The 15372-nt window shown below is 45.1% G+C and overlaps 1 protein-coding gene across 2 annotated transcripts in view; it reads left to right on the top strand.

Moving 5' to 3' along the window:
- Positions 1-15372, top strand: part of LOC119976039 (complement C4-like) — a 105599-nt gene that overhangs the window by 61641 nt on the left and 28586 nt on the right. For both annotated transcript variants that reach the window (XM_038816145.1, XM_038816144.1), the window contains 4 exons: positions 3275-3431; positions 6486-6596; positions 9871-10039; positions 14383-14579. In XM_038816145.1, the coding sequence (XP_038672073.1) occupies positions 3275-3431; positions 6486-6596; positions 9871-10039; positions 14383-14579 (634 nt within the window). The remainder of the gene's footprint in view (positions 1-3274; positions 3432-6485; positions 6597-9870; positions 10040-14382; positions 14580-15372) is intronic.

The raw sequence follows: 15372 nt of genomic DNA, 5'->3' as shown, positions 1-15372 counted from the left end.
TGAAAGCTTGCTCTCGACCTCGCCCCCCACCTGAGGTGTGGTGATCTTCTGGTTAAATCGCCACCAGTCGGCTCTCTCCCACAAACGGAAAGCAACCTGTTATCATCTGGAACAATGACGACTTTACATTCTCCATGGATTAATTTGAATGCAATTTCAATGAACTGCGTTCTTGAACTGCAGCAGCCCATGTGGTATATGTGCACCCACAGTATTGTTAGATATGGAGTTCCAAGAGTTTGAACCAATAATAGTGAAGTGAAGGAACGTTGAGATAGTTCGAAGCTAGGATGGTGTATGTCTGGGAGAGGAACCTGCAGGCGGTGGTATTCACATGCATCTGCTGTCCTTGTTCTTCAATAGACTAGAGGTTGCGGGCTTGCAAAATGTTCTTAAACGGTCCTTGGAGAGTTGCTATGGTACGCCTTGGATATGGTATGCACAGGTGCCACCGTGCACCAGTGCTGGAGGGCGTGAATATTTAAGGTGGTAAATGGGGTGGCATTCAAGCGGACGTCTTTGTTCTGAATTGTGTCAAACTCCCTGATTACTGTTGGAGCTACACTCATCAAGAGTGCAGAGCATTCCATCATACTCTTGACTTGTAGTAGATGAAGGTTAGACGGGGGTGAGTTACTCACAACATAATTCCCAGCGTTGTAGCATTTATATGGCTGGTTTAGCATAGTTCCTGGTCAATGGTAACTCCAAGTTCGTGATAGTGGGAGATTAAGTGATGTCATGGGGCAATGGTAAGATTCTCTCTTGTTAGAGATGGTTATTGCCTGACACTTGATCCGACGAGAATGTAATTTGCCACTTATCAATCCAAGCCTGAATGTTGCCCTGATCTTGTTGCATATGGGCACAGACTGTTTCAATATCTGAGGAGTCACGAGTCGACAAGCTCCCTGTTTACGTGTATTGATATATACGAAGCATCGAGGCCCCCCATGGATTTAGAAATCGCAGACAAATCATTTCTTAACCTCTCTGTTCCAAACAAAGCAAATCCAGTCCTTCCTACCTTTACTCGTACCTAAGATTGTCCAGTTCCGGCAACATCCTACCCCTGTTCCCCAGCTGCGTATTTCTCGGTTGCGTGCCATTTGCTGCCGGGATTATATCTTCCCGTTGCTTGTCACTGTCCCATTGAAGCCATCCATGCCTCCAGGAATCCCACGGGTAGGGGAACGCTGCCATTAGGAAAAGAGAATCTCAAAGACCTGAGAGTTTAATCCCCTCTGTATATTTCCTCTGCCCTCTTTCGAATGTGATTACATTGTTCCAATAATGTGGTGACTGAAACTGTGCAGAGTAATCTAGCTGTGACCAAGGTGCTATTTCTAGACTAAGCCCCCTTCTCTAATACACTCGGCATCAACGAATAGAGGAACGTGTCTCTATATGCCTTCTTGACAATCTTATCTAACTGTCCAGCCAATGTCAGTAACATGTGGACGTGTGCTTCACTTTGGTCATCTGCATTTTTCAGAATCCTACCATACATTGCGTGTTTCTTTGCACCGTTTGTCCTTCCCAACTACAATACCTCAAACGTCTCCATATTATAATCCATGTGCAATTTTTAAACCGAAATGACTAGTCCACTGATCCCTCTCGGTGTCAATATATTTTTTCTTTACTGTCAACCAGAGGGCCAATTTGATTGCAGGTATCAAATAACTGTAGGTATCACGGTAGCACAGTGGTTAGTACTGTTGTTTTACGGCGCCAAGGTCCAGGTTTGATTCCCCAGCTTGGGTTACCATCTGCAGAGTCTGCACGTTCTCCCCGTATCTGCATGGGTTTCCTCCGGGTGCACCGGTTTTTGCCCACGAGTCCCGAAAGACGTGCTGTTGGGCAATTTGGACATTCTGAATTCTCCCTCTAAGTAACCAAACAGGCACCAGAATGTGACCACAAGGGGCTTTTCACAGTAACCTTGTTGCAGTGTTAATGTAAGCATACTTGTGATAATACCCCTACACCATAAGCTTTCATTTTGTGTCGTAACCGTTGATGAGTTGCCTTGCCAAATGCCTTCTTCAAATCTAGGCTCACCACATCTAGATTTTGTCCTTTATCCACATTGCTTGTTCCTTCTTCAAAGAAATCTACGAAATTAGTCGAAGACAATATTCCTTTTACAAAACCATGTTGGCATTCGCTTTTCCTGCTGGTTGCGCACACACATCCATGGGTTTCCCGGCAGTTGGTGTAGCTTCAATGGGACAACCCATTGACAAGCGGCGGGAAGACAGAATCCCACCACCAGCAAACGGTGCGCCCCTGAGAAACACGTATCTGGGGACCGGAGATCCAGCCCAATTGACTCTGTCCGATCATGTTGCGATTTTCCGAGTACCCTGCAATAACCTGCTTAATAATGTATTTCAGCTCTTTGTTCCCGATCAAGAATAGAGGAGTTACACATGCTGCGTGGAATAAGCCCAAGCCCTGGCTGTTGGGTTCAATGGTGGCAGAATAAGGGAAAGTCTAAAAGGTGGTGGGCGGGATTCTTCCAAAGAGCGGTTAAGTGTTGACACCGCGGTAAACACTGGAGCGTTTTATGACGCCATCAACGGACCCATTGGCCCAGCGATCCTGTGGCCCACAGGGGACCAGCATGGTGCCGGAGAGCACAGTGCAGCTCCGGCTGCTGATACAGGGCCCTGCACTTTCAGCCGCAGGTCCGTGTATGCGCGAGGCAACATGGCCGACCCACACAGTGGATCGGCTCCCACAATACAGGCCCCCCCAAACCGCGTGGACCCACCGATTGGTGGCCCCCGATCGCAAGCCTGGCCGTCCTGAATCCTTAGAATTAACTCCATCAGGATGAGGAGTATTGCCAACTTAGTTCCAATAATTTAATAATGATGATTGCAATTTCGTTATGTTCCTCCCTCCCAGTCACCTCACGACTGATAATTCTCTGTAGGATGTTAGTTATGTCTTCTCCAGTGAAGACAGGAACAAGAAATCTGTTCAACTCAGCTACAATTACTTTTTTCATGATAAATTCCCCACGTTCTCGCTCCAGAAAACTCACTATAGCTGCTTTTAAAACCTGTGGAAACGCTTCCTAGCTGTTGTCATATCTCTAGCCAGCCTCCTTTTCAATAGATTGTTCAATTTTCTGGCCAGCCTCTAATCATCGTATTTTCTGCATGTTATCTTTTAATTATGGGTCTGTAACAATAATTGAGTGATTCAGCGTGCTCTTTCATTTTCGATGTCGTTCCAATATTTTTATTATTTCACATTCCAGGTTAACCGCATTTATTGTTAAGATACTCTCGATGGTTCGGAGTCAGATTGACGTTAAACCTGAGCACATTCAACAATCCGCCTTGTATTTGGTTGGAAGTCAGAGGTCAACTGGGTACTTTTTGGATCCTCATCCAGTGATACACAGAGAAATGCAGGTTACGTAAATATTTACATCCATGTACATCCGCAGTCCCCTTTATTTTTCGAGCCTGGGTATTTATCTCCCTTGACTTCAACCAAGTATAAAACAGCGTGGATACAAACGGAGCGTGGCATTTTATTTCGAGGCGGATAGTCTGTGGTAAATTCCCCAGTTTCCACGAAAGCTCAAGACATTTAACCCAGTGGCAATATGGCGGCCTTTATAGATCATAGAATTTACAGTGCAGAAGGAGGCCATTTGGCCCATCGAGTCTGCACCGGCTCTTGGAAAGAGCACACCACCCAAGGTCAACACCTCCACCCATCCCAATAACCCAGTAACTCCACCCAACACTAAGGGCAATTTTGTACACTAACGGCCCACTTTATGTTCGCATTCATCAGTTGTGTTTGAAGCTTTTCTGCATTACAGGTCATCATCTCTTCCTTAGCTTTTTATCACGTTAATCAAGTCGGCTGTACATGTTTAACCACATCATCCAAACAATGGGCGGGACTTTCCGTCCTTCTCACCTGCATGATCTTCCGGTCCCGATGTCACTGCACACCCATCCCAGACAGGTTCCCTGACGGCGTGCCCCGCGGGCAGCGGATATGGCTATTAACTTCAGGGAGACTGGAAACTCCAGACAGCGGGCAATGGCCAACCACCTGCACCTTGGCACAACCCCCTGACGGGAAACCGGAGGGTTCAGGCTTGAGTATATGCAGCAAGAGTTGGCCAGCAGCAAAATAAAAATCACTTTGTATACAATTTGGGGGCAGACATAGCTCAGATCCTTTCTTCTAGCCTGCCGAAGTAGACAGTGTGATCATGGCTGACCTGAACCCAACTCTGCTTCCCTGCACGAAAATCAGTCACCTTTATTGTACTGGAGTATTAAAAATCTATCGGTCTCAGTTACGATTACATTCATCAACTGAGCACGAACTTCATCCATCAGTGAGGAGATGGTGAAGTAATAGAACATAGAATAGAACATAGAACAGTACATGCCCTTCGGCCCACTACTGTTGTGCTGACGATTTATCCTAATCTAAGATCAACCTAACTACACCCCTTCAATTTACTGCTGTCCATGTGCCTGTCTAAGAGTCGCTCAAATGTCCCTAATGATTCTGACTCCACCACCTCTGCCGGCAGTGCATTCCACACACCCACCACTCTCTGTGTAAAGAACCTACCTCTGACATCTCCCCCATACATTACTCCAATAACCTTTAAATTATGTCCCCTCGTGACAGCCATTTCCCCCCTGGGGAAAAGTCTCTGGCTATCCACTCTATTCGTGCCTCCCATCACCTTGTACACCTCTGTCAAGTCACCTCTCTTCCTTCTTTGCTCCAGTGAGAAAAGCCCTAGCTCCGTCAACCTTTCTTAATAAGACACGCCTTCCAGTCCAGGCAGCATCCTGGTAAATCTCCTCTGTACCCTCTCCAAAGCATCCACATCCTTCCTATAATGAGGCAACCAGAACTGGACATAATATTCCGTGTGGTATAACTAGAGTTTTATAAAACTGCTGCAAAACCTCACGGCTCTTAAACTCAATCCCCCTGTTAATGAAAGCCAACACATCATATGCCATCTTAACAACCGTATCAACCTGGGGTGGCAATTTTGAGAGATCTATGTACTTGGACACCAAGCTCCCCCTATTCCTCCACACTTCCAAAAATGTTGCCTTTAATCCTGTATTCAGCATTCAAATTCGACCTTCCAAAATTAATCACTTCACATTATCAAAGTTGAACTCCATCTGCCACTTCTCAGCCCAGCTCTGCATTCTGTCAATGTCCTGTGGTAACCTGCAACAGCCCTCGACACTATCTACAACTCCACTAACCTTTGTGTCATTGGCAAACTTTCACTTCCTCATCCAAGTCATTTATAAAAACCACAAAGAGTAGAGGTCCCAGAACAGATCCTTGCGGGACCAATGGTCACCGTCCTCCAGGCGGCATACATTCCATCCACTACCATTCGCTGTGTCTTCTTTCGGGCAGCCAATTCTGTATCCAGACAGCCAAATTTCCCTGTATCCCATGCCCCCTAACTTTCCGAATGAGCCTACCAAATAGTGTTTTCACTGAACTAATATTCCGAGAGTATGTGTCCAGGTCTCACTGCTGCTGACCGTTGTATTTGAATCAGGATTATGGAGGCGGCCGGGAGCGGGGCGGGAGATGGGGAGATCACTTAATCACAGTGATTGTGACCAAGAAACTTACATCGCCTGTTGGGGGTGAGCGGCATTGCTTTCACCAGAAGGCCACCTGCCCACATCTGATCTCACAACTCACATCAACGTGGGCTGCATGATGGCACTGTGGTTAGCCCTGCTGCCTTCCAGCGCCAGTGACCTGGGTTCGATTCCAGCCTTGGGTGACTACCTGTGTGGATTTGTACATTCTCTCAGTATCCCCCTGGGTTTTCCTCGAGTTCTGCGGTATCCTCCCACAGTTCACATATGTGTGTGTTAGGTGGATTGGCCATACTGAACTGTCATTTAGCGTCCCAAGCATGTGTAGTTTAGGTAGTGAAATGGGGATGGGGCACGGGAGTAGGCCAAGGTAGGGCCGCTCTTTCAGAGGGTTCATGCAGACTCAATGGGCCGAATGGCTTCCTTCTGAACTGTAGGGATACTACGATTCTATAGTTGACTCTTATCGGCCTTTCGAAATGCTCTAGAAAGCCAGTTACTAAAAGGGCAATTTGATCCATCACCTCAAATCGGTCCTCGTCTCTTTAGCCAGGAAAAGCAATTGTCCTGTTATGGCCTCTGAGCAATTTATGAGTTTCAAAATTAGCATCTCTAATCCTTTGGAAGCCCAGAGAGAATAGATCCACTTTACTCAACCTTTCTCAAACGGACAACAATCTCAGTTGAGGAAAGGGGAGCAAATACGTTCATGTGGCTGTCCATGCGCGCTGTTAATCTCAGATACCATTCACACATTGATCGCGCTGTACTCTTCCAAATAAAGGTGGATTGGTCAATTAAACTAATTTCCACACTTTTCTCTTGTGATTCACTAATTTTTAGGGTGGAATTGGCGGAGTAGAAAGTAAAATATCCACGACGGCCTTTGTTACCATCGCATTGATGCATTCATTGCCTTCGTTCGAGACTCCATTTGAAAAAGGGCAAGAAGTGGTAAGGCTCAATGCGACCTGTCCATCTAAATATTTCATGTGTGTCTTATTGCAATGAGATGAATGGAGATAACAATCCGGAGAGAGTTGTAATCCACTGTCATAGTTCTTTTCCTCCTTCCCAGCAAATAGAAATTCCTGCCCAGCGTTAGGGTAAATTTCAACTCTGAATGAGACTCCAGAAAGGGAGGTAGAGGCTATAGCTTCCTCATCTAAACTGCATCCAATTTTCCTTCCGTGTCATTGACTTCAGATCTTCAAAACCATTTCACTATTTAAGAATGTTCTTATGCATTATTTATAAAGCGTCCAGAAGGGGAACTCTACAATCATTCCAGCATTGTCATTGCTAGTAGGTATATGTTAATGTGTGCCTCTATTGATATACACAATTGCATAAAACCATAAGTAGAGAATGATCCATCGCGGTCTCCACCAAAGGTCCCCAGCTGCAGAGATGCCAGTCTATGGTTGACTCTTAATGGCCATTCGAAATGCTCTAGAATGACAGTTAATTCAAGGGCAATTGGACTCAGCGCCTCAAAAAGGTGTCGTCCCTTTAGCCAGAAAAAGCAATTGTCCTTTCATGGTTGAAGACACCGGATACTGCATAGGCTATTGACCCTGACAATATTTCGGCAGTAGCACTGAAGGCTCTGCTCCAGAGCTTGCTGATTCCCTAGCCAAGCTGTTCCAGTACACACACAACACTGGCATCTAACCGGCAAAGTTGAAAATTGCTCACGTATTTCCTGTACACAAAAAAGGACTGGTCCATCCAGATCAATTACTGCCCTACCATTCTACACCCGTTCATCAGTAAAGTGATGGGAAGGGTCATTAACAGTGAATTCAAGCGGCACTTGCTTAGTAGTAACCTGCGTACTGGCGCCCAGTTTTGGCTCTGCAAGTGCCACTCAGCTCATGACCTCATGAAAGCGTAGCTTCAGACATGGACAAAAGAGCTGAACTGCAAAATTGCAATCCATGGGAATGGGGGAGATACTCTCCGCTGGTTGCAGACATACAGCCACAAAGGAAGATGGTGGTGGTGTTTTGAGGTAAATCATCTCAATTCCAGGTCAGCACTGCAGGAGTTCATCAGGGGAGTGGCCCAGGCCCAATCATCTTCAGTCACTTCATCAACGACTTTGCTGCCATCATAAGATCAGAAGTGTGTTTGCACAATGTTCAGCACCATTCGCGATTTCACAGACACTGAAGCAATCCATGTTCAAATGCAACAAGAACTGGTTTGGCTTGATGAGTAGAAAGTTAAATGTGTGCCTTAGAAGTGCCAGACAGTGACCTTCTCCAACAAGCGAGAATCTAATTATTGTCCTTTGACATTCCGGGACATTACCATCTCTGAAGCCCCGACTATTAACATCCGATGGGTCACCAATTATAAGGAACCCAACCGAACTACCCATATAAATACTGTGGCTGCAAGAGCAGGTCAGAGGCTAGGAATCATGTGGCGAGTAGCTGACCTCCTGACTCCCCAAACGCTGTCCACTACCTACGAGCCACAAATTAGGAGTGTGATGGAATGCATTTCATTTGCATGGGTGAGTACGACTCGAACCATCCAAAACAAAGCACCCCGCTCGATTGGCACTCCTTCCACAAACATTCACTCCTTCCAACACCGACACACAGTGGCAGTCATGTCTACCATCTGCAAGATGCACAGCAGAAACTCTCCAAGGCTCCTTTGGCAGCACCTTCCAGACCCACGACGACCACCATCTGGAACGACAAAGGCAGCACATAGTAACACTACAAACTGGAAGTTACCTTCCAAGTCACTCATCATCCTCACAAATTTACAGTGCAGAAGGAGGCCATTCGGCCCATCGAGTCTGCACGGCTCTTGGAAAGAGCATCCTACCCAAGGTCAACACCTCCACCCTATCCCCATAACCCAGTAACCCCACCCAATACTAAGGGCAATTTTGGACACTAAGGGCAATTTATCATGGCCAATCCACCTAACCTGCACATCTTTGGACTGTGGGAGGAAACCGGAGCACCAGGAGGAAACCCATGCAGACACAGGGAGGATGTGCAGACTCCGCACAGACAGTGACCCAAGCCGGAATCGAACCTGGGACCCTGGAGCTTTGAAGCAATTGTGCTATCCACAGTGCTACCGTGCTGCCCAACTGACTGGAATTAGATCACCGTTCCTTCCCAGTCGCTAGTCAATATCCTGAAATGCCTTCCTGAACAGCGCCGTGGGTGTACCTACAACTCAAGGGCAGCAGACGTACAAGGAGTTAGATTACTCCCATCATTTCAAGGACAATTAACGAGGGACAATGAATGTTGTCACAGCCAGCAAACCTCACATCCCGTAAATGAATTTATGTAACCTTTGATAACAAGCTACAAATGCTAGGTTCCAACTTTGTTGCGTTCCCTGCACACATTACAATAAGATCGCGGGCTGGTTTGGATTATCTTCCTTCCATGCGGCGCCGGTGGCTTCGGTCCAGCTAACGGTGCGCCTGAGAGAAACACGCGGTCGGGGCCTGGAGAATCCATTAAACCCTTCAAGCAAGTCACAAAGATAGCTTCCGTCTGAAATTTAACAATTATCATGCCACCTGTTCATTTAGGACCTAGGATAGAATTCTTCACATGACCTGCATTTTTCTCAATAAGTGTAAAGCATCGTGCATAATTAACGTATATAAAAGTTGTGATCTTTGGGTCGCACTTGTCAATCATGGTTGTATGTTATAAACAGTTGAATTCAGTAGAGTAGCTTGCGTGCAGAGTGGAATTTCGAATGCGTCACTGTTAACCTTTCTGTTTTTGCAAATGCTTCTCATGCCTGCCCTGTGAGGACGGGCGCTCTGACTGTGTCCTGAAGTCAAAGTGATTGGCCAGGGGCCTTTCTTTGGATTGAAAACACTCTGTCTTCACGGCAAGGCAATCTGGCCTTCCTATCGCGAATTAGAAAACACAGCTGCAGAAGGACAGCGGAGTTCTGGCACGTGTTCCCCCAAGTTTCCAAGATCTCTCGTGTCGTTGCAGATGAGAACATGCTGACATAATGAAGTTCAGAAGCTGAGAGAGAAATGGAAGCATTCACATCATCCATTTGTTGATGGAAGTTACAGGGGAATGTTAAATCTCAGCCAAATCACTTTGATTTCAGGACACAGTCAGAGCGCCCGCCCTCACAGGGCATTCCCGCGATGAGAGTTGTTTATCTTTGCCTACTTCTGTTTCATTCATCGATATCAAACTTTTTGTCCTTTCAGAGAGAAAGCATTGCAAGGGCAGTAAAGTATCTTTCCAAGGAACTTGACAATATTAAGCGACCTTACGTAATGGCTATCACCGCATATGCCTTTGCGTTCGTGGACCCTGATAGTTCTGAGACGCACATGGCTGATAGCAAACTGAAACAAATGGAAGTTTATGATAAAGGTAAACATTTAGTATTCAATATGGCGGAGGAATTAGCAAAGCATATTGAGTAAGGAGTCTGTTGTTCTGCAATTTTTCTTTTAATTCCACTGCATGGTGTGATTTAGTCATTACGAATCCATGTCGTAAATAGCATTGTTCAGCTGATTGAACCATATCAAGAAATCATAACATAGTGTATGGCGATGTGTATGAGGCTGTTTAGCACAGGGCTAAATCCCTGGCTTTGAACGCAGACCAAGCAGGCCAGCAGCACGGTTCGATTCCCGTAACAGCCTCCCCGAACAGGCGCCGGAATGTGGCGAGTAGGGGCTTTTCACGGTAACTTAATTTGAAGCCTACTCGTGACAATAAGCGATTTTCATTTCATTTCATCCATTAATCCGTCCATTCTCTTACAGCAATGTCAATGCAAACAAACCATTAAAAAAAATTCCACCTGGTTTTTCAAATCTAGTACCCATTCACAAACCGATCTCACAATCTAAACAAAAAAGTCCGAAAATAATTTAAAATAATAGCACGATAGGAGATGATTCTGCTCATCATTTCTGTGTCGGCCAGAAATAAGCTCTGCAGCTAGATCAAACTTCCCAGTTTCGGACCAATGAGGCTTATGAGGCATCGTAAGTGCATATTCAAGTCTTATTTAAATGCAATGTTATTTTTTTCATATATCTTACCATGATACAGGACTTGAGTATTACTGAATCAAAACGTTTTGCTGTGTTTCTCATCTGACACACATTAGTGCAATTCACCAGAATACGATGCGGGCTGAAACAGTCACTTTGCATTGTTAGGGGAGAGAGTGCTGTTTGGTTAACAAGTAACTCTGGTTAGTAAAGGCGTTGCCATTAAGGAAATTACAGTTGATGGTAACAGTGAGCTGCCAAATATTGTTTGAAACTTTAAATCAGGCATCTTACAACTGAGTAGTCCAGGCATTGCCCTGAGGAATGAACCAGCGAATGGCTGACACGTAATTTGTTTATATGAAGCAGACACAATGTGTGTAAATGTATTTTTCTGTCTGCAAAGAATAGGCCCTCACTATTAATATATGTAGCTTTCAGTGCACGAAAATGTGTCATGTTGCGAGCTTGACTGTCATCTTAAATTGGTTGACAGCATAATGCTTAGTACACCAAGCATTATTTAACAAATGTTGTCCGTGATCGCGGAATCAAGTCTAATATTGAACACTGTGTGTTGAATGTTGCAAGTTCAGGGTTGGTTGGGTATAGTCTATACCTTGCATAATGTGAAGAGCATAGGCACATTCTATTTGATACGTATTTTTCTGGATTCCGCGTGGCTTTCGTGAATTTCACATGCAATTGCAGCACTACAAGGCCTCAAAACAAAAGCAAACATGCACACCAGACAACCTAAATAATCTCCTTCACAAATAATCTCCTTCACAAGTGTGACTATATCAACAAAATGCACGCCATTCTTAATGACGGGTCCAAATTTGTATCAATTGAATCTGCCACTCAAAAGGGCCTTGCTGGAAAACAAACTTACAAAAGAGTTCACTGGGTTTATGCAAGAATGATAAGAAGCCACGTGATATATATGACAGCTTCATCCTCAGATTTGGTTGTGCTAACGTATGAATAGGCTGCCTAAGAAACACAAAAGTGCTGTGTCCGCGTGTTCATTTGACGTTTACTAGCCTATCCACCAATGTTCCACTTAACGAAGTCACGGATATTGGTACTGCAGTATTACATCGGGGAAATCCAGACCCGCCGTCGTTGCGGGGATCAGTGTCTATTGATCTTCTGAACCCAGAAACTCAAGTTGAGTTCAGCTTGTGTACGCAAAGTAGGTGATGTTGCTATGGGATACCCTTTACGCCCGGCTCTTGCAAAATATCTTTTTGAGTTCCATGAGAAATGTGTCTTCGAATGGCACCTAACTTCCTACCCCTCTGACTGTACGGCTGGTACAGAGGTTGCTCGCAGCCGTGTGGTCTTCTCTCTTTCGTTTGTCGTTGAATGCAAGTGGCCTCATTTGATGATTCTTCTAACACATCCTTACAGTTGCAATTGTTTCGACATGTTAACATATACTGCGACCCCCCCCCCCCCCCACCACACACACACACACACACACACGCACCGCATCACTGCCCCATTTTTATCCTCTGCGCTCTCCCACCTGAAAAGCATCTACCTGGAAATGTTGTTATTCGATTGTTGCCCTGCTTTGTGCAGTGTTGAAGTGAAAGTTGTCATATGTTTCTAAGCCTCAATCCGTGTCATCAGCTCATCTATCGTGTTCGCTAGGCTACTGACGTCAAAGTACCTACCACTAATCATTGAACAAATCTTTTTTTTACCAATTTTCTAGTCTTCGTCATCTTGACCATGCATAACCAATTGCAATTTCTGTATTTAAATTACAGCTCTACTTCTATTCCTTTTTAACTTTTCTCTCAGTTTCTCGCCACCCTGTCAACCTAGCTTAAACCCTCCAAATTAATGAGTAAGCCTCCCTGCAATTATCTTGATCGCGGCCCAGTTGATGTGTAAACCCTCCGGCTTGTCAAGAGCCCATCTCACCCAGAAGCAGCCCGAGTGCTGCACGAATCTAAAGCACGTGCTACTGTGTCATTTCCTCAATAACATATCCCTTTGCACTATTCTCCTGTTTATGTACTCATTGGCTTGTGGCACTAGTAGTAATATGGACCGTGAGATCCTTCAGCTATCAAGACCTCCTGAAAATCAGCTGTCCAGAACTTCCGAAGGTCCTGGAGTTCCCTCGTGCAGGATGGGCATTTCAGTTGCGAGAAATATACTCCTATTTTTGTATAATCTCTATTGTCACACGTAGGCTTATATTAACACTGCAATGAAGTTACTGTGAAAAGCCCGTAGTCGCCACATTCCGGCACCTGTTCATGTACACGGTGCAGAATTCAAATGTCCAAATTACCTGACAAGCATGTCTTTCGGGTCTTGGGGGAGGAAACCAGAGCACCCAGAGGAAACATACGCCGACACGGGGAAAACGTACAAACTATGCTCAGTCAGTGATCCAAGCTGGGATTCGAACCTGGCACCCTGGAGCTGTGAATCAACAGTGCTACCCAGTGTGCTACCGTGCTTCCCATTGTGTTTTCCATGATACAAACGAAACAGCCATCACAAGATACTCAGCAATCAGTCCCTTCCCTCATGCTGCAACCCTTATCTAAGTTTTAAACCTCTCATTGATTCCCACGCATCCTTACCTTCTTAGTTTGATAGCATCCCTCTCTGAGATAAGTTAGTGAGAAATTGGTAACAGCTTATGTGTGTTACTCTTCTGGAAAGATGGAGCAATTCGGTTCCATTATTTTCTAACTGAGTTGGGTTGGTTTACAATTGTGATCCTGTACCAAACCCCAATAGTGGCTAGGATACAGGACAGTAACCCCAATATTTCATTTTAATTTTGTGAAACTGCGTGGAAAGAATAACTCCCTCCAGGAGTGATTTCACACAAAATGGGCATATGGTATGTTAAAACAAACTTTGTTACTTACACAGTTTAACAATATATTTAACCTTTTATTTATTGTCGCAAGTATGAAGTTACTGTGAAAAGCCCCTCGTCGCCACATTTCTGTGCCTGTTTGGGTAAGCTGGTACGGGAATTGAACCCGCACTGCTAGCATCACAAACCAGCTGTCTAGCCCAGTGAGCTAAAGCAGCCCACATTAACATTACCCAAGAAAAATAACTTATAATTAAAACATTGTTAATCAATACAGTGACACAATGCTCTTAACTGCTATCTTTATTCCTCCTCAAACAATTAAACCATCTCACCCCTCAGTCCACCTTAAAATACAGTTGGCAGGCCCAGGTATACTTGCTTAAGGGAGGTTCTTTGAGGCTGTTTTAAGAGATGGACCTGAATCTTGTCACAAGGAAGGATCTCTTGCTGAAGTTTTCAGAAACTGTCTTCTCGGTTTGACTTTCAGGATAAACTGATAAATTCCTGCTTCTCTGCTAAAATGCTCGAAATTCTAACTCCTTCCATTAGTTACATCACCTTATTAAGCTGAAACACATATAATTAACTGCTCCACAAAGAACCGGCTTAATCCAAACAAAGATCCAGTCACCCAAACTTTTACGGATCTTCAATTGCACCACTGAATCCCAAAAAAACATTCCATTAATTTCCAACCAGGATTTTTCGAAACACTACTGCAGGCTCCCCACACACACCAACCCAGGATTACAACCCGCACTGAACCAAATGCATATAAGACAATACAAAGAAACTCCTACATTTACCACATTACTTATACCTCTCTTCTATCACGTTCACTCTAATAGTAAATGATGTCCGTCATTGGAAAGCTGATAGCACAATATTGCGCAGTTCAGAAGACCAAGCATCAGCGATAACAGTGGAGGCTACTTCATACGCGTTGCTTCAGGCTGTGATCAGGAAGAAACTTCATTATGCGAATACCATTGTCAAATGGTTAACTGAGCAAAGGAACTATGGTGGAGGATTCCGCTCAACCCAGGTACATTTCCATCAATTATTTAGTTGATTGCATTTTGGCTAAGTTGAGTAGAAATGTGCACGAGGTTCAGATGCGCGGTTTCTCATTGAAACTCCCATGGCTCCATCACGGAATCTGTCCATTGAATATACGTTCCTCCAACAGTCTCGCTGGGACTAGAACTCATGTCACCACAACAAGTGTCTGGGCCTCTGGGTTGCTATTCCAATGCCATCACGACTACCCTACTAGTTTTCTGACACACTGTTCTGCCCCGCCAAGAGAATGAAATTAAAATTATTTCCGAATAACATTCCACTAAAAGCCCCTCATTCTTCGTCCATTAATATTCCTGACGGCACTTAGATTTCATTTAAATGATTTACGGGATGTGGGTCTCGCGCTGGCTAGGCAAGCATTTATTGCCCATCCCTAGTTGGCCTTGAGGATAAGCTGGCGAGCTCCCTTCAGGAACCCCTGCAGTCCCTGAGTTGGAGGTGCGCTCACATCCCGCCCGTTGTGATTCACTTTTCCCGCCGGCAGCACAGCCCCATGCGTGGGTTTCCCGGCGGCGTGGGGGTGGAATGTCAAGCGGCAGGAGAGAGAATCCCGCCGGCAGCTAAACACGCGCCGCCGAGAAACACGCGGCTGGGGATAATCCAGCGCAAGGGGATTTGATCTAACGGAAATTCTTGGCAGTATTTTGTCTGAATGGGAGCCCCATATCCAAAGAGTCCCAGGTGAGTTGGACACCCACATGTAATGAAAAATAATTTTGCTCATTGTATAAACCAGGGCAGTCATATCATTCAGT

The sequence above is a fragment of the Scyliorhinus canicula genome, chromosome 13, assembly GCF_902713615.1.
Source record: "Scyliorhinus canicula chromosome 13, sScyCan1.1, whole genome shotgun sequence".
Classification (NCBI taxonomy): domain Eukaryota; kingdom Metazoa; phylum Chordata; class Chondrichthyes; order Carcharhiniformes; family Scyliorhinidae; genus Scyliorhinus; species Scyliorhinus canicula.
The sequence above is the reverse complement of the archived record's forward strand: the minus strand, read 5'-3'. Positions and strand labels throughout refer to the sequence as shown.